The sequence below is a fragment of the Oncorhynchus masou genome, chromosome 27 (assembly GCF_036934945.1).
Source record: "Oncorhynchus masou masou isolate Uvic2021 chromosome 27, UVic_Omas_1.1, whole genome shotgun sequence".
NCBI classification, from domain to species: Eukaryota; Metazoa; Chordata; class Actinopteri; order Salmoniformes; family Salmonidae; genus Oncorhynchus; species Oncorhynchus masou.
The window spans coordinates 50,538,030-50,564,544 of NC_088238.1; the positions used below are offsets into that span (position 1 = coordinate 50,538,030).

General features: G+C 44.3%; 1 protein-coding gene and 1 pseudogene across 1 annotated transcript; both read left to right on the plus strand.

Moving 5' to 3' along the window:
- The first annotated feature begins 12,582 nt into the window (after positions 1 to 12,582).
- The window catches only part of LOC135515518 (focadhesin-like), a 35,877-nt pseudogene continuing 21,944 nt past the window's right edge, over positions 12,583 to 26,515 (plus strand).
- On the plus strand, positions 15,915 to 17,032 carry LOC135516554 (cadherin-related family member 5-like). Its single transcript, XM_064940906.1, has 3 exons — positions 15,915 to 16,038; positions 16,863 to 16,928; positions 17,028 to 17,032. The coding sequence occupies exons 1-3, from the start codon at positions 15,915 to 15,917 to the stop codon at positions 17,030 to 17,032; spliced, it is 195 nt and encodes a 64-aa protein (XP_064796978.1).

Sequence of the window (26,515 nt, forward strand, 5' to 3'; positions counted from 1 at the left end):
AAATTAAAAAATTAAAAAGTTGACAGCTGCGCCACACAGGTTACAAATAAATGGGAGGAGATTTTCGATGTACCAATTCCGTGGCATATGGTTTATGAACTGATACAAAAAAACTACACTTAATTCAACATTTTGAGTTTTTCAATGTAAATGATAATATAAAATTCTTGCCAAAATTCTTGCCACCAACAGAATGCTACATTTATTTTGGAGCATACAACAATCTCAGCTCTGTAGATTTTGCTGCGAAGAGACAAAATCAATAGTTCATTTATTCTGGTATTTCCCATCTGTAGCTTGTTTCTGGCCACAGGTTCAGGAATGGTTAAAAAAATCATAACATGCACCTAAAATGATTTGGAAAGCCATAGTCAGTCAATAAATAATATACTAATACCCATAGGAAAGGTTTTCATCTTTAGCTCACAATCTTTGGATAACATATGATTAGAAAGGTTCCAACAATTTGTAAAACATCACAGCACAATTAAAAATATATGGCACATGGAAACCAAACGAGGGTGGTCTATGGTGATAGGTGGGATGGGCTGAGAGGGCGGTCTATGGTGGTAGGTGGGATGGTCTGAGAGTGGCTGAGGGTTGGGATCAAAGAGCTTATGTTTGGTAATATATTATTGGTATGTGACTGCTTTATATAAAAGTTACAATTTTTATTTATTTACTTCACCTTTATTTAACCAGGTAAGCTAGTTGAGAACAAGTTCTCAATTACAACTGCGACCAGGCCAAGATAAAGCAAAGCAGTTTGACACATACAAAAACACAGAGTTACACATGGAATAAACAAACATACAGTAAATAAATACAATAGAGAAAGTGTGTGCAAATGTGTGCAAATGAGGTAAAATAAGGGGGTGAGGCAATAAATAGGCCATAGTGGCAAATTAAACACTGGGGTGTTAGATGTGCAGAAGATGAGTGTGCAAGTAGCGGTACGGGGGTGCAAAGGAGCAAAATAAAAAATAACAATATGGTGATGAGGAAGTTGGATGGGCTATTTACAGATTGGCTATGTACAGGTGCAGTGATCTGTGAGCTGCTCTGACAGCTGGTGCTTAAAGCTAGAGAGGGAGATATGAGTCTCCAGCTTCAGTGATTTTTGCAGTTCGTTCCAGTCATTGGCAGCAGAGAACTGGAAGGAAAGGCGGCCAAAGGAGGAATTGGCTTTGGGGTGACCAGTGAAATATACCTGCTGGAGCACGTGCTGGGGGGGGGGATGCTATGGTGACCAGTGAGCTGAGATAAGGTGGGGCTTTACCTAGCAACGACTTATATATGACCTGGAGCCAGTGGGTTTGGCGAAGGATATGAAGCGAGGGCCAGCCAACGAGAGCATACAGGTCGCAGTGGTGGGTAGTATATGGGGCTTTGGTGACAAAACAGATGGCACTGTGATAGACTGCATCCAATTTGTTGGAGGCTATTTTGTAAATGACATCGCCGAAGTCAAGGATCGGTAGGATAGTCAGTTTTACGAGCGTATGTATGGCAGCATGAGTGAAAGATTCTTTGTTGCGAAATAGGAAACCAAATCTAGATTTAATTTTGGATTGGAGATGCTTAATGTGAGTCTGGAAGGAGAGTTTACAGTCTAACCAGACACCTAGTTATTTGTAATAGTCCACATATTCTAAGTCAGAACCGTCTAGAGTAGTGATGCTGGACCGGTGGCTAGGTGTGGGCAGTGATTGGTTGAAAAGCATGCATTTAGTTTTGCTTGCATTTAAGAGCAGTTGGAGGCCACGGAAGGAGAGTTGTATGGCATTGAAGCTCGTCTGGAGGTCAGTTAACACAGAGTCCAAAGAAGGGCCAGAAGTATACAGAATGATGTCGTCCGTGTAGAGGTGGATCAGAGAATCACCAGCATCAAGAGCAACATCATTGATGTATACAGAAAAGAGAGTCGGCCTGAGGATTGAACCCTGTGGCACCCCCATAGTGGAGTCTGCCACTAGCACAGTCAGTGTAGTCAGCTCAGCTATCACCATTGAGACCGTGTCTGTGCCTCGACCTAGGTTGGGCAAAACTAAACATGGCGTTGTTCGCCTTAGTAATCTCACTAGGATAAAGACCACCTCCATTCCTGTCATTATTGAAAGAGATCATGATACCTCACATCTCAAAATAGGGCTACTTAATGTTAGATCCCTTACTTCAAAGGCAATTATAGTCAATGAACTAATCACTGATCATAATATTGATGTGATTGGCCTGACTGAAACATGGCTTAAGCCTGATGAATTTACTGTGTTAAATGAGGCCTCACCTCCTGGCTACACTAGTGACCATATCCCCCGTGCATCCCGCAAAGGCGGAGGTGTTGCTAACATTTACGATAGCAAATTTCAATTTACAAAAAAAAAATGACGTTTTCGTCTTTTGAGCTTCTAGTCATGAAATCTATGCAGCCTACTCAATCACTTTTTATAGCTACTGTTTACAGACCTCCTGGGCCATATACAGCGTTCCTCACTGAGTTCCCTGAATTCCTATCGGACCTTGTAGTCATAGCAGATAATATTCTAATCTTTGGTGACTTTAATATTCACATGGAAAAGTCCACAGACCCACTCCAAAAGGCTTTCGGAGCCATCATCGACTCAGTGGGTTTTGTCCAACATGTCTCTGGACCCACTCACTGTCACAGTCATACGCTGGACCTAGTTTTGCCCCATGGAATAAATGTTGTGGATCTTAATGTTTTTCCTCATAATCCTGGACTATCGGACCACCATTTTATTACGTTTGCAATTGCAACAAATAATCTGCTCAGACCCCAACCAAGGAACATCAAAAGTCGTGCTATAAATTCACAGACAACACAAAGATTCCTTGATGTCCTTCCAGATTCCCTCTGTCTACCCAATGACGCCAGAGGACAAAAATCAGTTAACCACCTAACTGAGGAACTCAATTTAACCTTGCGCAATACCCTAGATGCAGTTGCACCCCTAAAAACTAAAATCATTTCTCATAAGAAACTAGCTCCCTGGTACACAGAAAAAACACCGAGCTCTGAAGCAAGCTTCCAGAAAATTGGAACGGAAATGGCGCCACACCAAACTGGAAGTCTTCCGACTAGCTTGGAAAGACAGTACCGTGCAGTATCGAAGAGCCCTTACTGCTGCTCGATCATCCTATTTTTCTATCTTAATTGAGGAAAATAAGAACAATCCGAAATTCCTTTTTGATACTGTCGCAAAACTAACTAAAAAGCAGCATTCCCCAAGAGACGATGACTTTCACTTCAGCAGTGAAAAATTCATGAACTTCTTTGAGGAAAAAATTATGCTTATTAGAAAGCATATGACAGACTCCTCTTTAAATCGGCGTATTCCTTCAAAGCTCAGTTGTCCTGAGTCTGCACAACTCTGCCAGGACCTAGGATCAAGAGAGACGCTCAAGTGTTTTAGTACTATATCTCTTGACACAATGATGAAAATAATCATGGCCTCTAAACCTTCAAGCTGCATACTGGACCCTATTCCAACTAAACTACTGAAAGAGCTGCTTCCTGTGCTTGGCCCTCCTATGTTGAACATAATAAACGGCTCTCTATCCACCGGATGTGTACCAAACTCACTAAAAGTGGCAGTAATAAAGCCTCTCTTGAAAAAGCCAAACCTTGACCCAGAAAATATAAAAAACTATCGGCCTATATCGAATCTTCCATTCCTCTCAAAAATTTTAGAAAAGGCTGTTGCGCAGCAACTCACTGCCTTCCTGAAGACAAACAATGTATACGAAATGCTTCAGTCTGGTTTTAGACCCCATCGTAGCACTGAGACGGCACTTGTGAAGGTGGTAAATTACATTTTAATGGCATCGGACCGAGGCTCTGCATCTGTCCTCGTGCTCCTAGACCTTAGTGCTGCTTTTGATACCATCGATCACCACATTCTTTTGGAGAGATTGGAAACCCAAATTGGTCTACACCGACAAGTTCTGGCCTGGTTTAGATCTTATCTGTCGGAAAGATATCAGTTTGTCTCTGTGAATGGTTTGTCCTCTGACAAATCAACTGTAAATTTCGGTGTTCCTCAAGGTTCCGTTTTAGGACCATTATTGTTTTCACTATATATCTTACCTCTTGGGGATGCTATTCGAAAACATAATGTTAACTTTCACTGCTATGCGGATGACACACAGCTGTACATTTCAATGAAACATGGTGAAGCCCCAAAACTGCCCTAGAAGCATGTGTTTCAGACATAAGGAAGTGGATGGCTGCAAACGTTCTACTTTTAAACTCGGACAAAACAGAGATGCTTGTTCGAGGTCCCAAGAAACAAAGAGATCTTCTGTTGAATCTGACAATTAATCTTAATGGTTGTACAGTCGTCTCAAATAAAACTGTGAAGGACCTCAGCGTTACTCTGGACCCTGATCTCTCTTTTGAAGACAATATCAAGACCATTTCAAGGACAGCTTTTTTCCATCTACGTAACATTGCAAAAATCAGAAACTTTCTGTCCAAAAATGATGCAGAAAAATTAATCCATGCTTTTGTCACTTCTAGGTTAGACTACTGCAATGCTCTACTTTCCGGCCACCCGGATAAAGCACTAAATAAACTTCAGTTAGTGCTAAATACGGCTGCTAGAATCCTGACTAGAACCAAAATATTTGATCATATTACTCCAGTGCTAGCCTCCCTACACTGGCTTCCTGTCAAAGCAAGGGCTGATTTCAAGGATTTACTGCTAACCTACAAAGCAGTACATGGACTTGCTCCTACCTATCTCTCTGATTTGGTCCTGCCGTACATACCTACACGTACGCTACGGTCACAAGACGCAGGCCTCCTAATTGTCCCTAGAATTTCTAAGCAAACAGCTGGAGGCAGGGCTTTCTCCTATAGAGCTCCATTTTTATGGAACGGTCTGCCTACCCATGTCAGAGACGCAAACTCGGTCTCAACCTTTAAGTCTTTACTGAAGACTCATCTCTTCAGTGAGTCTTATGATTGAGTGTAGTCTGGCCCAGGAGTGGGAAGGTGAACGGAAAGGCTCTGGAGCAATGAACCGCCCTTGCTGTCTCTGCCTGGCCGGTTCCCCTCTTTCCACTGGGATTCTCTGCCTCTAACCCTATTACAGGGGCTGAGTCACTGGCTTACTGGGGCTCTCTCATGCCGTCCCTGGAAGGGGTGCGTCACCTGAGTGGGTTGATTCACTGCTGTGGTCATCCTGTCTGGGTTGGCGCCCCCCCTTGGGTTGTGCCATGGCGGAGATCTTTGTGGGCTATACTCAGCTTTGTCTCAGGATGGTAAGTTGGTGGTTGAAGATATCCCTCTAGTGGTGTGGGGGCTGTGCTTTGGCAAAGTGGGTGGGGTTATATCCTTCCTGTTTGGCCCTGTCCGGGGTGTCCTCGGATGCCACAGTGTCTCCTGACCCCTCCTGTCTCAGCCTCCAGTATTTATGCTGCAGTAGTTTATGTGTCGGGGGGCTGGGGTCAGTTTGTTATATCTGGAGTACTTCTCCTGTCCAATTCGGTGTCCTGTGTGAATCTAAGTGTGCGTTCTCTAATTCTCTCCTTCTCTCTCTTTTTCTCTCTCTCGGAGGACCTGAGCCCTAGGACCATGCCCCAGGACTACCTGACATGATGACTCCTTGCTGTCCCCAGTCCACCTGGCCGTGCTGCTGCTCCAGATTCAACTGTTCTGCCTTATTATTATTTGACCATGCTGGTCATTTATGAACATTTGAACATCTTGGCCATGTTCTGTTATAATCTCCACCTGGCACAGCCGGAAGAGGACTGGCCACCCCACATATTCTCTCTCTAATTCTCTTTCTTTCTCTCTCTCGGAGGACCTGAGCCCTAGGACCAGGCCCCAGGACTACCTGACATGACGACTCCTTGCTGTCCCCAGTCCACCTGGCCATGCTGCTCCAGTTTCAACTGTTCTGCCTTATTATTATTCGACCATGCTGGTCATTTATGAACATTTGAACATCTTGTCCATGTTCTGTTATAATCTCTACCCGGCACAACCAGAAGAGGACTGGCCACCCCACATAGCCTGGTTCCTCTCTAGGTTTCTTCCTAGGTTTTGGCCTTTCTAGGGAGTTTTTCCTAACCACCGTGCTTCTACACCTGCATTGCTTGCTGTTTGGGGTTTTAGGCTGGGTTTCTGTACAGCACTTTGAGATATCAGCTGATGTACGTATGGCTATATAAATAAATTTGATTTGATAGAGACTGCAAGAGGTCCTCCGATTTGACATACTGAACTCCTCCTCCTCATCATCATCCTCCTCCTCCATCTCCTCCTCATCATCATCATCATCATTCAAAGCTAGATCCAAATCAATGCACATTTAAATATATGTATGCAATAATAATGAATGTCAGAAAAATAGGAAACTTTTTTATTTAATTTTAACTTCATTCTTTATTCAAATAAGATTTCATGACATAGTATGGAACTGTCAATTAGTTTCCCATACCCATTTGACCCTTACTGCATACCGTAACTGTGTTTTTGGCAGATTTGAACCAGAGGTCCAGTCTGAAAATATAGATATTGGTCATAGAGAATGATAGAGATCTCTAGTGGCCAATCTATTTTAGCATGGGCAGCGCCATTGAGGGCTTCCATCATTTTAATGTAGTCAACTGGGTGGTACTTACATCTTCATTGGCTGATCCCTCCTGGTGACCCTGTTGTAGTCAGATGTCCAGATGTCTTCTATCTATCTCTATGATATTGTTTTAACTTTTTTAGCTTGAAAGTTTAAATCTGTAATGTAAAATTATATGAGTTATAAATACTGTATGTTTTGTGTTTAGTTCAACTGGAATATGCTTTCGTGTGCACCGGTGATATTGCAGAAGTTCTACAAGCTAGCTAACATTATTTAACAGTGGCCAGCTAGCTAACTTAGCAAGCTTGACAAATGCATCAAATTTAGTTATAATTTACACATATGATCTGTTAGTTTGTACTGACAACTGTGCATGTTCTTTGCAAGTTATCAAGTCCTCAAAATTATGAACCTAGCTGAAAGTGAAAGTGATCTACGACATAAAGTTAGCTGTAGCTTAATAGCTAGCTAGCTCAGCTACATATACTTTGTATTTGCAAGCATCAACAGTGGAAGAGGCGGAGCGAGAGGTTTTACTTCGCCCAACATCTGTTCACGAAAATATGCCCACTAGATGAGGATTTCTTTCTAATGGAGGTGAATGAGAGTGTCGAATTTGGTAAATAAATAATGTAATAGCTAATTTGCTATATGAGGCTTATTTGATTGAACAGAAGTGTTGTAATTGTTAGGTTGTTATGAATGGACTGATATAAGTGGACACACAAGGCATTTTGGCAACTTAGCCAAATCACCCATTTTAGCGTGGCCATTGCAATTGGGGGCTTCCACCATTTTAAATTAGTCAACTAGGTGGGGATTCCTATGAGTTGGGAACAATCAGCCAATGAAGAAGAAAATTGACTACTTTAAAATGGATATAGACTCAATGGCCCATGCTGTCCCAGATGTAAATGGCACAGATACAAAGTCCTCTACCTAGCTCTATGGCCTGTTGTTCACACGTATCCACCCTCTCAAAGGCTAGAATGGTCCCACCTGATCTCACGTCTTAACGCCTGCCTTCCATCTTTGAGGACATGTATTTCCGTTGTTAAAGCGGTCATTTAAATATCTTGTCAATATAAAAGACAATCTTTGGCATATGAGAACTTAGCTCTGTTCCAGGAAACTCATCATGATGTTATAGATATACAGTACATTCGGAACGTTTTCAGACCCCTTGACTTTTTCCACATTTGTTACGTTACAGCTTTATTCTAAAATTGATTAAATTGTTTTATTTCCTCATCAAACTTCACACAATATCCCATAATGACGAAGCAAAAACTGTTTTTTAGAACATTTAAAAAACGCAAATGTCACATTTACTTAAGTATTCAGACCCTTTACTCAGTACTTTGTTGAAGCACCATTAGCAGTGATTACAGCCTCGAGTCTTCTTGGGTATGTCGCTACAAGCTTGGCACACCTGTATTTGGGGAGTTTATCTCATTCTTCTCTGCATATCCTCTCAAGCTCTGTCAAGTTGGATGGGGCGTGTTGCTGCATAGCTATTTTCAGGTCTCCAGAGATGTTCGATCGGGTTCAAATCCAAGCTCTGGCTGGGCCACTCAAAGACATTCAGAGACATGTCCCGAAGCCACTCCTGCGTTGTCTTGGCTGTATGCTTAGGGTCGTTGTCCTGTTGGAAGGTGAACCTTCGCACCAGTCTGAGGTCCTGAGCGCTCTGGAGCAGGTTTTCATCAAGGATCTCTCTGTTCATCTATGCCTTAATCCTGACTTGTCTCCCAGTCCCTGTCGCTGAAAAACATCCCAACAGCAAGATGCTGCCACCACAATGTTTCACCATAGGGATGATGCCAGGTTTCCTCCAGACGTGAGTCTTTGCGTTCAGGCCAAAGAGTTCAATCTTGGTTTCAACAGACCAGAGAATCTTGTTTCTCATGGTCTAAGAGTGTTTCGGTGCCTTTTTGCAAACTCCAAGCGGGCTGTCATGTGCCTTTACTGAGGAGTGGCTTCCGTCTGGCCACTCTACCATAAAGGCCTGATTGGTGGAGTGCTGCAGAGATGGTTGTCCTTCTGGAAGGTGTTCCTATCTCCACAGAGGAACTGCTCTGTCAGAGGGAACATCGGTTTCTTGATCGACTACCTGACCAAGGCCCTTCTCCCCCGATTGCTCAGTTTGGCCAGGCGGCCAGATCTAAGAAGTGTGGTTCCAAACTTCTTCCATTTAAGAATGATGGAGGCCACTGGATGGAGGCCACTGTATTCTTGGAGACCTTCAATGCTGCAGAAATGTTTTGGTACCCTTCCCCAGATCTGTGCCTCAACGCTATCCTATCTTGGACATCTCTGGACAATTCCTTCGACCTCATGGCTTTGTTTTTGCTCTGATATGAACTGGCAACTGTGGGACCTTATATAGACAGGTGTGTTTATTTCCAAATCATGTCCAATCAATTGAATTCACATCAAGTTGTACAAACATCTCAAGGATGAGCAATGGAAACAGGATGCACCTGAGTTCAATTTCAAGTCTCATATCAAAGGGTCTGAATAGTTAAGTAAATAAGATCTTTCTGTTTTTTTATTTTCAATACATAAGCAAATATTTCTAAAAACTGTTTTAACTTAGTCATTACGGGGTATTGTGTGTAGAATGCTGAGGATGTTTTTTATTTAATCCATTTTAGAATAAGGCTATAATGTAACAAAATGTGGAAAAGTCAACGGGTGTGAATACTTTCCAAAGGCACTGTATATATATACATCTGTGGAGACTGCTGAGGGGAGGACGGCTCATAATAATGTCTGGGATGAAGTATTATGCCTGTGTTTGACACCATTCCATTCCAGCAATTATTATGAGCCATCCTCCCCTCAGCAGCCTCCACTGAAATCTATTGTGTCTCTAGTAACCCCAGGCGCAGCAGTAAGACAGATAGCTAAATTAGGCCACTGTACAGTCAATGCTACACTGTTGGTAGAGTTTGTGGTGATTCTATCAAATGTATCCCATTGGAAATGTAAAGAGAATGTCCTATGTGTTCTGCCTGCCTTAACCAGTAACTAAATCGTTTTGGAGGACAAGCAACAAGCTATGTATTATTCTGCTGTCCACAAGCGGCAGGACTGTCACTTTCAAAGGCACAGGATTGACCATTTAAACAATGTAACATTGTTTACACTGGCAATGCCGAGCTAGCAGGACAGACCTGTCTACATTGTTAGTGAACAAGTTAAAGGCAGTCTAGAAACCCCTGGAATAGTTTCATTTACATGTGTTTTGTTGAGTATTATCCCTCTTTGAGTTTGGAAAATGTGCTATGCAGCACAAGTGAAATAACATAGATTTATGTACTATCTGGGGGTCAAAGCTCGACATAGACATTACATTTAACATTTTAGTAGAAACTCTTATCCATATCGACTTACAGGAGCAATTAGGGTTAAGTGATTTGCTCAAGGGCACATCCAACAGATTTTTCACCTAGACGGCTCAGGATTTGAGCCAGTGACATTTCAGTTACTTGCCCAACGCTCTTTTACCACTAGGCTGCCTGCCACTAAGCTAGACTAGACTAGCAAGGTGAATGTTTGAATGTCGTCATTTCAATCCATAAATTATTGAACACCATCTGTCTTAGGCCTAATTCAACAACCACAAATGTGGTTTTCTACTCAAAGAATATGAATGTTAGTTTATTCCTCTAATTGTCTCGTATCCACATTTAACTACACACCGCACACAATTTTGTTCTACATTTCAAACCCTTCACAACAAAATGTAATTTTATGGAACGGAACACCTTGTGCAGTGTAATAACAGTGTGGTGGATTCTATCCTCTTTTTAACACAAAGTCAAAGACACTTAACAAAGAAAGGCCTATGATCAGGTTCAACCGTAAACACCAACTTGTAGAAGACAGTTGTTAGAAACCTACTTTTATCATTGAATATGAGGACCTTACCGGGTCATAAGCTTGGGCTGCAGTCGTGTGGATGCTGCTGTGGCTGCTTTGTTAAGTCGTTGGGAGTGAATGTTGTAGCTGCGTCAGAGGCTGTGAATTGGCTGTTGCACACTGTCGGCCTGTCACTTATCAGTACTATAATATAGGGGGAACGGGTGGGGCTGGGGTGGGGTAGGGTGCAGTGGGTGGGGGGGCGTCGCTACATTGTTTCCCCCTCTGTTCAGATAACATGCAGATCTCCCTCTGGCTATCAGCCAGCCAGGCAGCCAGGGTTCGGCCCTGAGAGTAACCATCTGGTGGTCAGTCCACTCCACTCGTCTGTCCTCTCTGCCTCATTGTCCTTCTATAATGGGAAGACAACCTGAGATGGTCAAAGTTGCAATGCATTCAATGTAGCAACTAGCAAACTGCTTAGGAGCATGTCATCTTTCTGTATTTGGGAAGGTCAAGGAGTCTTGTGAACAATGCATTAAATGCATTCAAAATTATGTCAGTGGCTGTAGGCCAGTGTCACCTGTCAGAGCATTAGTTTACACTGCAGGGGACATCTTTCAAATGGATGCAGGGACAGTACCTGCTAGGGGTACCTGCATTAGGTTAGTTGTATATGACACAGCAGATGGCTCCATTCTATTTGAGTTTTAAGTTATTTGAAAGCACAAAAACAGGAATATTTATCTTCTAGGCCTAATCTTTCTCTCTCCCTCCCTCACTCCCTCCCTTACAAGCAGGGATGGCCAGAGGCCCTCTGATGCCGTGGTGCTCCTGGTAGAGCAGGCCACGCCGACAGCATCCTCAACCTCCTGCTCTCCACCAGGTACTACACACACACACACACACACACACACACACACACACACACACACACACACACACACACACACACACACACACACACACACACACACACACACACACACACACACACACACACACACACACACACACACACACACACACACACACACACACACACACACACACACACACACACACACACACACACACACACACACACACACACACACACACACACACACAGACACACACACACAGACACACACTGTCAAAACACATAATTATTAAAATGTTGTTCTCCTGCTACGACAGCCTCCCTGCCCCACCCTGTAGAGGTCTTAACATATCTTATCCATACTGTCAGACATGTCCCTCCTCTATCTCTATGTGGTTCAACACTGATAAGGACATCCTGCTACACAGCACTGTCACGTCATACTGTAGAGCAGCTGATCATTTTATACTGAAAGTCATTATGAAACTCAACCTAGCTCTCCTATAAGCCTTATTGAGACATCACTCAATCATATAAATCATGCTATATTATTCACTATAGGAAGAAAAGAAAACACAGTGCACTCCACGTGTATAGGCCTAGTGGTCATATCTGTGTAGAATCATCACTATGGTTACTATGATTCACTGTATGACACTGATGCATACGTTGTTGTTTATTTTATTTGTATTCTTTTTTTTACACCACTTTCATTAAGGTCTGTCACCATGTTAACACATTTAACGATGGTCATTTACTTGAGTCTGGGCACCTTGCCCTGTTCTTTTTACATTGTTCGGACACACCATGGGTAGTCTCACTGTAAACAAGGTGATGACAGTCATTTCACTGAGGAAGGGACACGCTGTCCTTGCTACTCCCCAGGCTGCTGCTGCTGACTATTGATCTTGCTTAGGTAATGGCCTTCACAGCAGGAAATGGAACGTCAATCAGCTTGTGACCTTTCCAGCCTCGGATATTATGGCATGCGCCGTCTAACATCATTGTGTAAATGTACAGTGTTCTTCTATTACTGAGTCAGTCATGAAGCGTGCGTTGAGACTGAGAGGGACTGGTTGGTATTTAACATCCCAGATGAAGAGGGATGTGTCTGAGTGTTTGTCAGACTGACTCAGACTGTCAGTCCTCAATGTAAAATAGTTTATTTTTGGGTCAAATTACAACGTAACAGAGATGCAGTGTTTGTATAGTGCTCTGTGGGCCAGTGTTTAAATGTTTTTCAAAATGAAGATTGGAGCTGTTTCTTCCCCATGTGCTCTCACTCATGAAGGTCCAGTATACTGTAAGTAAGTGGTTTCCAACCTTTTTCAGTTACTGTTCCACTAACTGAATTTATCTCTGCCCAGAGAACGCCTGAAGTACCTCCTCATGTGCATATTACCAGTAGGCCTACTGTCTCATGAGTCTTCTCAAGTAGCCCCTGTGGATAGGGCAAGTATAGGCTGGTTTTCTGTAAATTGCTAGTTATATCCCTGACCTGATTATTTTTTTCTTCTGTTTATTGTGGACAGAAATGTGCAGGGGTTGATAAAAGTGATAGGAAGGTTTCTCCAGATGCAAGTGGACTAGAGAGACAATGGAGCAAGCTTTCACATGTCCCTACTCCATCAGGTCAGTCCACTTTACATGCACCTACTTCATCAGGTCAGTTCACTTCACTTGTCCCTACTCCATCAGGTCAGTCCACTTCACTTGTCCCTACTCCATCAGGTCAGTCCACTTTACATGTCCCTACTCCATCAGGTCAGTCCACTTTACATGTCCCTACTCCATCAGGTCAGTCCACTTTACATGTCCCTACTCCACCAGATCAGTCCATGTTACTTGTACCTACTCAATCAGGTCAGTCCACCTCACATGTCCCTACTTCATCAGGTCAGTCCACCTCACATGTCCCTACTCCATCAGGTCAGTCCACCTCACATGTCCCTACTCCATCAAGTCAGTCCACCTCACATGTCCCTACTCCATCAGGTCAGTCCACCTCGCATGTCCCTACTCCATCAGGTCAGTCCACTTTACTTGTCCCTACTCCATCAGGTCAATCCACTTTACTTGTCCCTACTCCATCAGGTCAGTCCACCTCACATGTCCCTACTCCATCAGGTCAGTCCACCTCACATGTCCCTACTAAATCAGGTCAGTCCACCTCACATGTCCCTACTCCATCAGGTCAGTCCACTTTACTTGTCCCTACTCCATCAGGTCAATCCACTTTACTTGTCCCTACTCCGTCAGGTCAGTCCTTCTCACATGTCCCTACTCCATCAGGTCAGTCCACCTCACATGTCCCTACTCCACCAGATCAGTCCATGTTACTTGTCCCTACTCCATCAGGTCAGTCCACCTCACATGTCCCTACTCCATCAGGTCAGTCCACTTTACATGTCCCTACTTCATCAGGTCAGTCCACTTTACATGTCCCTACTCCATCAGGTCAGTCCACTTTACATGTCCCTACTCCACCAGATCAGTCCACTTTACTTGTCCCTACTCCACCAGATCAGTCCACTTTACATGTCCCTACTCCACCAGATCAGTCCACATTATATGTCCCTACTCCACCAGATCAATCCACTTTACTCGTCCCTACTCCATCAGGTCAGTCCGCTTTACTTGTCTCTACTCCATCAGGTCAGTTCACTTTACTTGTCCCTACTCCACCAGATCAGTCCACTTTACATGTCCCTACTCGACCAGATCAGTCCACTTTACATGTCCCTACTCCACCAGATCAATCCACTTTACTTGTCCCTACTCCATCAGGTCAGTCCACCTCACATGTCCCTACTCCATCAGGTCAGTCCACCTCACATGTCCCTACTCAATCAGGTCAGTCCACCTCACATGTCCCTACTCCATCAGGTCAGTCCACTTTACTTGTCCCTACTCCATCAGGTCAATCCACTTTACTTGTCCCTACTCCATCAGGTCAGTCCACCTCACATGTCCCTACTCCATCAGGTCAGTCCATGTTACTTGTCCCTACTCCATCAGGTCAGTCCACCTCACATGTCCCTACTCCATCAGGTCAGTCCACTTTACATGTCCCTACTCCATCAGGTTAGTCCGCTTTACTTGTCTCTACTCCACCAGGTCAGTCCACTTTACATGTCCCTACTCCATCAGGTCAGTCCACTTTACATGTCCCTACTTCATCAGGTCAGTCCACTTTACATGTCCCTACTCCATCAGGTCAGTCCACTTTACATGTCCCTACTCCACCAGATCAATCCACTTTACTCGTCCCTACTCCATCAGGTCAGTCCGCTTTACTTGTCTCTACTCCATCAGGTCAGTCCACTTTACATGTCCCTACTCCATCAGGTCAGTCCACTTTACATGTCCCTACTTCATCAGGTCAGTCCACCTCACATGCCCCTACTCCATCAGGTCAGTCCACCTCACATGCCCCTACTCCATCAGGTCAGTCCACCTCACATGCCCTTACTTCATCAGGTCAGTCCACCTCACATGTCCCTACTCCACCAGATCAGTCCACTTTACACGTCCCTACTCCACCAGATCAGTCCACTTTACACGTCCCTACTCCATCAGGTCAGTCCACCTCACATGTCCCTACTCCATCAGGTCAGTCCACCTCACATGTCCCTACTCCATCAGGTCAGTCCACTTTAGATGTCCCTACTCCATCAGGTCAGTCCACTTTACATGTCCCTACTCCACCAGATCAGTCCATGTTATGTGTCCCTACTCCATCAGGTCAGTCCACCTCACATGTCCCTACTCCATCAGGTCAGTCCACTTTACTTGTCTCTACTCCATCAGGTCAATCCACTTTACTTGTCCCTACTCCATCAGGTCAGTCCACGTCACATGTCCCTACTCCATCAGGTCAGTCCACCTCACATGTCCCTACTTCATCAGGTCAGTCCACTTTACATGTCCCTACTCCATCAGGTCAGTCCTCTTCACTTGTCCCTACTCCATCAGGTCAGACCACTTTACTTGTCCCTACTCCATCAGGTCAGTCCACTTTACTTGTCCCTACTCCACCAGATCAGTCCACTTTACATGTCCCTACTCCATCAGATCAGTCCACTTTACATGTCCATACTCCATCAGGTCAGTCCACTTTACATGTCCCTACTCCATCATGTCAGTCCACTTTACATGTTCCTACTCCACCAGATCAGTCCATGTTACTTGTCCCTACTCCATCAGGTCAGTCGACCTCACATGTCCCTACTCCATCAGGTCAGCCCACTTTACTTGTCCCTACTCCATCAGGTCAGTCCACCTCACGTGTCCCTACTCCATCAGGTCAGTCCACTTTACGTGTCCCTACTCCATCAGGTCAATCCACTTTACTTGTCCCTACTCCATCAGGTCAGTCCACCTCACATGCCCCTACTCCATCAGGTCAGTCCACTTTACTTGTCTCTACTCCATCAGGTCAGTCCACCTCACGTGTCCCTACTCCATCAGGTCAGTCCACTTTACGTGTCCCTACTCCATCAGGTCAATCCACTTTACTTGTCCCTACTCCATCAGGTCAGTCCACCTCACATGTCCCTACTCCACCAGATCAGTCCATGTTACTTGTCCCTACTCCATCAGGTCAGTCCACATCACATGTCCCTACTCCATCAGGTCAGTCCACTTTACATGTCCCTACTCCACCAGATCAGTCCACCCCACTTGTCCCTACCCCATCAGGTCAGTCCACTTCACTTGTCCCTTCTCCATCAGGTCAGTCCATGTTACTTGTCCCTACTCCATCAGGTCAGTCCACCTCACATGTCCCTACTCCATCATGTCAGTCTACCTCGCATGTCCCTACTCCATCAGGTCAGTCCACCTCACATGTCCCTACTCCGTCAGGTCAGTCCATTTTACATGTCCCTACTCCATCAGGTCAGTCCACTTCACTTGTCCCTTCTCCATCAGGTCAGTCCACTTTACTTGTCCCTACTCCATCAGGTCAGTCCACTTTACTTGTCCCTACTCCACCAGATCAGTCCACTTTACATGTCCCTACTCCACCAGATCAGTCCACTTTACTATTCCCTACTCCACCAGATCAGTCCACTTTACATGTCCCTACTTCACCAGATCAGTCCACTTTACATATCCCTAATTCATCAGGTCAGTCCACTTTACATATCCCTACTTCATCAGCTCAGTCCACTTCACTTGTCCCTACTCCATCAGGTCAGTCCACTTTACATATCCCTACTTCATCAGGTCAGTCCACTTTACATGTCCCTACTTCATCAGGTCAGTCCATTTTACTTGTCCCTACTCCACCAGATCAGTCCACTTTACTTGTCCCTACTCCATCAGGTCAGTCCACTTTACATGTCCCTACTCCATCAGGTCAGTAAACTTTAACTGTCCCTACTCCATCAGATCAGTCCACGTTACTTGTCCCTACTCCATCAGGTCAGTCTACCTCACATGTCCCTACTCCGTCAGGTCAGTCCACTTCACTTGTCCCTACTCCATCAGGTCAGTCCACTTTACTTTCCCTGCTCCATCAGATCAGTCCACGTCACCCGTCCCTACTCCATTAGGTCAGTCCACTTCACTTGTCCCTACTCCATCAGGTCAGTCCACTTCACGTGTCCCTACTCCATCAGGTCAATCCACTTCACATGTCCCTACTCCATCAGGTCAGTCCACTTCATCTGTGCCTACTCCATCAGGTTAGTCCACTTCACCTGCCCCTACTCCATCAGGTAAGTTCACTACACTTGTCTTTAGACTATTATACATTATCATCATCCAGTCTTGGTCATTCCCTGTGAAAATGCCACACAACTTTAGAATGAAGAAATATTATTTGAAAGGAGAATCTTAGAATATATATGATACTATACAGTATATTTGAATTTTCAGTCCACTATGTAATTTTTTACCTTTATTTAATAACTTGGCAAGTCGGTTAAGAACAAATTCTTATTTACAATGACGGCCTACCATGGATAACTTTGTCGTAATAACATCTTTCTGTAGTGGTAATAATATCATGATGTCATAATAACATTTAGTAGCCATGATAGTCAAAATATTATGTCATAACTTGTTGTAAGTTGTCTCACTGGATTTTGATGAAAATACTACTGATGTTGTACATTAGTATTTTCTTACTGGGTTTTCATGAAAATACTACTATGAGGTCATAATAATTCTGTTTCTGAGTAGTAATATTTGAGTTAGTCCTTTGTGAAGTCATGGAAATGCTGCACTGATATCATAGTAATATGTGAGTACTCTGCCTTCTACTGCAATTATGTGACTATAGATCATGCCCGTGTTCCAAATGGCACCCTATTCCCTAGTGCACTACTTTTAACCAAGGCTGGTCAACAGTAGTTGTTATAGGGAATAGGGTTTCCTATGGGAAGTATAGAATTTTTTCCCTTCGTAGCGATGCTAGTAAGTTAGCATACCGACCCCCTCCATAGGATTGTTCTCTGGCCGAGCCATCCTGTTGATAGTGATTAATATCTAATTTGGGTAACATCAACCTACTCTGATGGGCTGTTAAGGCCCAGCTCTGATTTAATTTCATAGTGGAGCAATGGACCATGAATCATGACCCCCTCAGGCGTCACCATAGGTGTCAGGAATAAGGAGCATGAATTGGGGGTAGGGTTGAATTGCGTCATTGGGGTACAAAAGGCTAGCATCTACTCCTACACTATTGATCTGGGGCCGTGTGTATCAAGATGTCTCAGAGTAGGACTGCTGATCTAGGATCAGGTCCCCCTGTACATGTGATAATATTACGTATGTTCTAAAAGGCTAAATAGTATTCCTACTGTGAGACGCTTGATACATACAGCCATAGAGTAAGTACGTGTGCACCTTGAGCCATCTAACCAGCATACAACTCTCCAAGACAGACATGGGGATTCTGGTTTTGAGAATGAATGGATATCAACCACCAGGGGTAGAGGAATCTGGAGGTCCGTCAGTACTAGGCATGATGAAAAAAAATCTCTTAGCTTTATCCAGAACACAAATGGATGCTTTTCTCAGAGTTTGCAGAGAGAACCCTCCGTCCCCTGGTCTTTGATATGTACCTTTGCCTCTGTAATCAGTGACAGAGTGGTGGGAAAATAAACTGAGTTAGGCCTATCCTTTTATTTATTTATTTCTCCCTCCCTTTCGTTTTCTCACAGCATCTCCTTGTCTTTCTCTCCATCCCTCCCTTTCTCCATATTCCTCCTCCTTTCCCTTCTTTACCTTTCCTCTCTGTCTCGCTCCCTGTCATTCCCTGGTGAGAAGATTAATATGCTGGGGGCACCAGGGTGGCGCAGCAGGCCCGTCATTGGTGGACCAGCCTGGTTTAAATGCCGGTTTAAATGCTGCGGGATTTATGAAGGATACCCACTAGGTGCCCATTGTTGACTGTCTGCCCACCGCTGCCCCCGCGCAATCTGCCACAGAGACACTAAGCCACTTAACTACCCAGCGGGACCAGGAGGATGGTGATAGGGGGGTTCAGGTGGGCCGCATTCTCCCAGGATTATGTCCTGGGTATGTCTATCTGTCCCATTAACCTCCTTGGTCCCTCGCAACCAGACAGGCTTCTCCCGTGCATCTGACCGATTTCCGATTCAGACTTGGTGTGGCACTAAAGCTGTTGGGTCTCCCTCACCCCAACCCCCACCTCCTTTCTTGTGTTCTGGGTTCATCTGGGAGTCAGTCTAACCTGCACACATTGCTAGACAGGCGTGTTCTTCAACGTACAGTCTAAAGTTAATGGGACAGTTAAAGGGACAGTTTTTTTGTGTCCAAGGTTTACTGACCTCATAACTTGTCTAATGTGGAGATGTGTTCATGTTGCACGCCATCAGGCTAGATCCAGCTGTATGCCTCAGTCACAAATGAATGGAAAAGATAAGCACTATCTTCCTAATTCTATTCAGTACTTACATTTTCGATTCATTAGGATTTAAGCTATATAACTCATATAGACTTTCTACACCACCATTGCCATCGGATGTAGACTCATCTCGACATTAGATCACTTTGATATCTGAAAACATCTGACAAACTTTGGTTTTGGAGCAAACAGTCCCTTTAACACCCCCTTACCCTCCAACCCAGCGCTCTCTATTCTGCCACTGCCAGTGAACTTGCAGTTCAACAACGGCAAGGTCAGTCCTGTCAGTTTCGCTCCCTCCATTGTCTGGCTGTGAAAGCAGGTAACGGTGGGGCTGTCTGGCCTGTCTAGAGAGAAAGAAGAAGGCCTGATGGATGAGCCGCATTGAACTGGAGGCCGAGACAAGCCACAGGGAACCTGAGGACAGGGATAGAGAGATGGTCAGACAGATTAAGCTATGGGACGCAGAGGGAGGGGGAGGTAAAGGGAAGGGGGGCGCTTTGTCCCTAAGAGTCTGTGGCAGGCAAGCTGGTCAGTCACGCTCTCAGTTAACAGAGCGAGAGACAGACTTCCTTCCCCCGGTGTTTCGGGAGCAGTGATGCGTGCAATGATTGAGGTGGGGCAGTGGTCAAGATCATGCCTGTCTGTCTGCAGGCAGTTTCTCCTTGCCACACTTCAAGTGTGGTGTTTTAACCTCAACCTTTGGTTGGTTCAAAGGTCATATCCAATCTCTCTTGACATTCAGATTTATGATTCCAAAGAGTGGGATTCCTTGTTATTGTAATCCATGAATCACTTTTCATGAAAGGTTCTTTGGGGCTTCAGTTCCACCAGGGGTTTGGAGTTTATCCACTTTTCTTCAACCACTAGACATTCTTTTTTTTCCCAGGAGCTCCTCTTCTGACCTAATTGAACATCATTGTGGATTGTTGTGACTGGAAACACCACAGGCCCTCTGTTTGCCAGTGGGCCCGTGGCCAGATCTTAGCCCGGGTACAGTCTGCCTGACGCCAGCCCTTCCCCAAACCCCAGGTGGCAGGGAGAGGGAGGGGGAAGACGGGGGTGAGGGGCGAGGGCAGGCATTAGCCTCAGAAGAGGGTTATTTGGCTTTGGCGCTCTTCCTGGTAATGTTTTTTTGCCTCTTTGTTTTGCCGTCCAGTCTCACAGCAGACAAGGCAAGATCCTGTTACAATGATAGCCAGGCCATTTGTAGGCGTTGACAGGGACTTTGTTGGTGAGAAAGGCTTCCTATGTTAACTGGTTTCTTGTAAAGCCTAAACTCCATTAACCTCTGCTTGAGGCTTAGCACCTACATACATTCAAAGTTCTGAAGCTTGGTGGTCAGAAGTGGATCCATTGTCCCGGAGGAATTTCTGTACATTTTGGACAGATCAAGTTACACATAGATTTGTAGACCGAAGAAACGTTAAAGCCTTTCGTTGTGCATGTTCTTAAGGCTAATCAGCATGACAAAAAACTCCTAGCTTACTGTTTAAATAATCAAAAGTGATAGCCTACCTTAGGCCTCAAAATAAGTTATTCAGAAGAACATCTGTCTGACAAACTCTTAGCCGATGAAGCCCAGAAGCCTCAGTCAGTCACACACATGTCTTCAAGGCCAGGCGTCTGCTGGCACGTCATATTCCAGCATTTTCTTACACACACACAGGCATGAGCGCGCGCACACACACACACACACACACACACACACACACACACACACACACACACACACACACACACACACACACACACACACACACACACACACACACACACACACACACACACACACACACACACACACACACACACACACACACACACAACCACCCAGGGAAAGATTAGGAGCCCAACAAGTGACCATAATACCTACAGTAGTACCCAATGTGCTGTAATATAATGATATAACTCAAGAAAAACAGAACATATGAAACCATTTATCCACATGTCTTCATTGGATGCAATGGATGATGGTTCTTCCTGTTTCCACATGTATGTTTTATTTATCAAAGCATATGTGTCACATTAGCTTTCAAGCTAAACACTAGCAGACCAGCACTTTTCCCATGGATGTGAAAACTGAAATCCTGACCGTGTTGCATTGTCCTCAATGAGATGAAACAGGACAGATAACTGATTATGAGTTATTGTTTAAATGTCTAAGCCCAGACATATGGGCTGATAATATACTCAGACAGTCCCAAATGTCACCCTGTTCCTGATTTAGTGCACTACTTACGAACAGGGCCCATAGTGCTGTAGTCAAAAGTAGTGCGATATATAGGAAATAGTTTACTGGTTATTTACAGCATACGAGCAAACGTAACTCATCTTCACATATCCATAGAGATTGCGTACCTGCTGGTAACCGAAAGCATAGCCAAATTAACAAATTAATGTGTTACAGGAGCAGCCCCCATCCACACATCACCGTGCTGGAAAACCGCCCCAACTGCTGGCCCGTTCTGCTGCTGGAGATTGATGACTTCATCCAGTGGGCCGCTGACAGGTTAGCTAAAGGGTTTCCGGCCTTGGCCAGACCTGGGCCAGGGGCCTTGAGTGGCCGATAAAACCTCCACAGGAACCAACTAGAAGAGAGGCCAGACTGCTCTCCCTTCTAACATTTCAAAGTAATCTGGTTGTACAGCTGGAGCGTCCTCCATAACTCATGACTGTCAGCTGGCTAACCTGTGTGATGTTTGTTTTTCTTGGAGGCATGATATTATCTACTTGAAATATGCTTTAAAGTTACATTTTACGACATGGATGTGCAGGTGTGTGTTTAACATTGAATTCTCCTGTCAGTTTGTGTGTGTGTGTGTGTGTGTGTGTGTGTGTGTGTGTGTGTGTGTGTGTGTGTGTGTGTGTGTGTGTGTGTGTGTGTGTGTGTGTGTGTGTGTGTGTGTGTGTGCGTGCGTGCGTGCGTGCGTGCGTGCGTGTGTGCGTGCGTGCATATAACACTTGCACGTGTGTGTGCATGTAGGGGTGAGCCTGCGCACGTGACCATATTGGCTCCATTCCTGCTCTACCTGTACGGTGAGCTCCAGCGGCTGCCTGAGTACGCCCTGCTCACACACAGCCTCCTCAGGGCCCCTCCAGCAAGGGGACCACACCCAGAACCAGAACCAAGAGAAGAAAGAAGACCAGGAAAAGGAAGAGGACCTGGGACAGAGCCCTGTGGTACGCCACAGAATGGTTTGCTGTCTCTATGAGCTGGTACCTTACATGCAAGTGAGACAAGATTGATTTCCCTTTTAATTATTTTGAGGCAACACACCCTTTACAGTGTAGACATGGACCTGTGAATATAATGTAGCACCGCACAACACAGTACACGGCACAATAGGTGAAAGACAAAACATATAGCAGGTATGGTGGGACCATTGACGCAACCTGTGTTATGTCTTTATCTCTAGGTGGACTGTGTGAAGGTGGTGTTGGAGCTGCGGGGCTTTTCGTGGAGGCCCTGAGCCCGGCCCTGGAGGGTTCCCTGAGGGATGGCTGGAGTACTCAGAGGGCCCATCTGGCCCTTCAGCTGCTGTGTGCCTGTCAGTTCAGCGGGGACTGCAGACTGCTACTCCAACTACTGCACCAGCTTCTCCCAGCCCATACAAAGGTGTGCCAGTCACACAAGACGAAGTAGACTAGGGCTGCATCTCACTAGTCTGAACCCACCTCCTCTCCTTCATATGCACAGATCAGAAAACAGTTTGTGTGAGTTCTAATGAGATCAGCCTCTTGCTTTTCAATGTTGCACCGCTGTTTATGGTCATGTCATACTGCTGACTCTCGGTATAAAATGAAGAACCCCCAGCAAACCGTTTCCGCAAAGACAGACGCAAAGCACAGCAGCTCTTTAGCTTGTTTTTCTGCCTGCAGCTGTGGGAGTTTTGTTAAGGTTCTGTCTACATTGCCCTGCCAGTGTATCCAGATCCGACTCCCTGTGTGATCCTAATCTCTTCAAAGCATTGGATGGGGAGCGCACACAGCTCCAAAGATTCCTCTTGTTGTCAGAGACTGAGATGGAATCTTTTGAGCTCAGTGCGCTTACGATCCCTGCATTGTCAAGACCCCTTGAGGATCTGTTTGTAGTCCCACTTCCTCTAAAGTGTGTGTGTGTGTGTGTGTGTGTGTGTGTGTGTGTGTGTGTGTGTGCGTGCGTGCGTGCGTGTGTGCGTCCGTGCGTCCGTGCGTCCGTGTGTGTGTCTGACTCTGTGTGTGTCTCTAGGAGTTCCCGGTAGAGGAGATGATAGTGGGTTTGGCTCTGATCTGTCCCAGCAGACAGGGCTTCTCACACTGGGTAATGACCCAATGCTATATCACTCTCTCAGCCTCCTCTCCTTACACACACTGTTACCTCGCTTTGTCCCTGTCTCTTATCTACAATTACTTCTACCACACACCACTCTCTCTCTCTCACTCACCTCTCTCTCTCTCTGTATTTCACACACCTCTCTCTGTATTTCACTCACCTCTCTCTCTCTGTGTGTATTTCACTCACCTTTATCTGTATTTCACTCACCTCTCTCTGTATTTCACTCACCTCTCTCTCTCTGTGTGTATTTCACTCACCTCTCTCTCTCTGTATTTCACTCACCTCTCTCTCTCTCTGTGTATTTCACTCACCTCCCTCTGTATTTCACTCACCTCTCTCTCTCTGTGTGTATTTCACTCACCTTTCTCTGTATTTCACTCACCTTTCTCTGTTTTTATTCACCTCTCTCTCTGTCTTTCACTCATCTCTCTCTCTCTGTATTTCACTCAGCTCTCCCTCTCTTTCACTCACCTTTCTCACTCTCTCTTTCCCTCACCTCTCTCTCTGTCTTTCATTCACCACTCTCTCTTTCACTCACCTCTCTCACTCACTCACCTCTCTCACTGTACTTTACTTTTTACTTCATACATTTTCCCTGACACCCAAAAGTACTTGTTACATTTTGACAGGAAAATGGTCCAATTCATGCGCTTATCAAGAGAACATCCCTGGTCATCCATATTGCCTCTGATCTGGCGAACTCACAAAACAAAAATGCTTTGTTTGTAAATGATGTCTGAGTGTTGGAGTGTACCGTTGGCTATCTATACATTTAAAAACATCTCAAATAAATGTGCCATCATCTGGTTTGCTTGATCGGACCCTTTTTTTCAATTTTCGCCTAAAATGACATACCCAAATCTAACTTCCTGTAGGACCTGACGCAAGGATATGCATATTCTTGATTACATTTGAAAGGAAACACTTTGAAATCTGTGGAAATGTGAAGTGAATGTAGGAGAATTTAATACATTAGCTCTGGTAAAATATAATACAAAGAAAAAAACATGTGTTGTTTGGTATTTTTGAAATGCAAGAGAAAGGCCATAATGTATTATTCCAGCCCAAGCACTGTTTATATTTTGACCACTAGATGGCAGCAGTGTATCTGCACAGTTTAAGACTGAACCAATGAACCATTGTATTTCTGTTCAACATTTTGTATCAAGACTGCCCAAAAGTGCCTAATTGGTTTACAAATAACTTTTCAAGTTCATGACTGTGCACTCTCCTCAAACAATATCATGGTATTAATTCACTGCAATAGCTACAGTAAATTGGACAGTGCAGTTAGATTAACAAGAATTTAAGCTTTCTGCCAAAATCATGCTAATCGCATTAGCCTGTGTTAGCTCAACCGTCCCGAGGGGGACCCACCAACCCTGTAGTGGTTTTACAGTTTTTCTCAATTGCTAAACACTAAAACCCATTGGCTGAACAAAGTTCTCAGTTGCCTGGACTCATTGAGCTAATTATACAGTCTGTTGTCAATATCTTAAAACATTTCACATGGTAAAACATTCATTTGCAGATCTCACTTAGACTTTTCAGCAAAACTCTAAACACATTCTCATTCTCAAAACACATTCTGCACTGGAATGCACATGTCATTCATACTGGTAAACACAAGTGGCAACAATCAAATACAAATAGAGAAGATATGTAATTGATTGAACACAACCACTCAAAATTGATTTAACCTGTTTCAAATGATGCGACACAACCAATGAAAGCCAGTTCAGAGAGCAAACAGGTTGTTGAAGGTGGGAAGGAGAAAGTCTGAGAATGGATACTGTAGTACAGTGCATTGTAGGCTGTATACTGTACAATGGACAAATTGTATGGCCCTGAACATTGTGCTTTCCATTTATTAACAGTACTGACTGCTCAATAGATTTTGACTGGTTTTAGGTTCATATCAACAAAGAACAAGAATTACAGTATCACAAGGACAAGTTTGTGAGATGCAGGGTACAGTACTGTAAAAATAGGGGTACAAGGAGGAGGAAGAACAAAAAGCAAAATTACAAAGAGCAAAGCAGAGTAGTAATTTCTGATCAATTTTGAGCTACTATGATAGAACCTGTTTTCGTTCATCAAAAGACAATGAAGGAAAAATATGATTTTTTTTGTTGATTAAAAATGTACTTCTCCCTGAGAATTGTATGTTTTGAACAATGTGTTTTCTATTTTTTGGTGTATTGTTTACTGACTGCTTGAGAGTGTATATCATTTTGATCACTTTGTTTATGATTTGAGAGCAGTGTTTGATTTTGAACACAGGTAAAACTGTTTTGAGGCGAATGTTTCATTTTGCAAGAGGAGTCAGAGGTTATGTAAATAGTGTTTGAAGATGAGGTTTTGTGATTATAGTTTTTTTTGATTGCTAAACGACAGTGGACACAACTGGAGTCACATGTGCAAAACTCTAACTACAGTATGCACAGCAGCAGTTCATGTGGACCAAACTCTAGTTCGTTTTTCATTGCTTGAACACAGTTTTCAAAACTCTACACACTTATCCCATGACTTTAACCACAACCTGCACAACACTGTGGATTTACAGCACTTTGTTCAAATGCTAACACACTGCTGTCAAAACTGTGAACCACACATTCAAAACGGAATAGATTTCAGCCTTGTGCCTTTCAAACACTGCTGATTGAAATTTCAGCTGAAAGGCTAAGCAGGTGTCTTGTTTTAGACTTGTTAGTGAACACACACACATATTACAGTATATATAGGTAGAGCTCAGAAAGACTCATTTTGGAAATGGAACAAGGAAGATGGGTTCGGAGGGAGAAGGGTGGCAGGGAGAGGGCGGATGCATGGAGGAAGACAAAGAAGACAAAGAGCTGTTATTTCGGATTCAATAAGGGCTACACTTATAGACCATGTTGTGAACCATGGTCTCTCATTGAGAGAGGCAGGGTTGAGGGTGCAACCCAATCTGCAAAGATCCACAGTGGCATCTGTAATGC

What these genes read in the sequence shown, in the direction of transcription:
- LOC135516554 (XM_064940906.1), top strand. Translation starts at nt 15,915, where the DNA reads ATGTTACTTGTCCCTACTCCATCAGGTCAGTCCACATCACATGTCCCT. An exon ending in ACTTGTCCCTACCCCATCAG is followed by an intron (nt 16,039 to 16,862) that starts GTCAGTCCACTT and finishes CTGCTCCATCAG; the next exon opens with ATCAGTCCACGTCACCCGTC.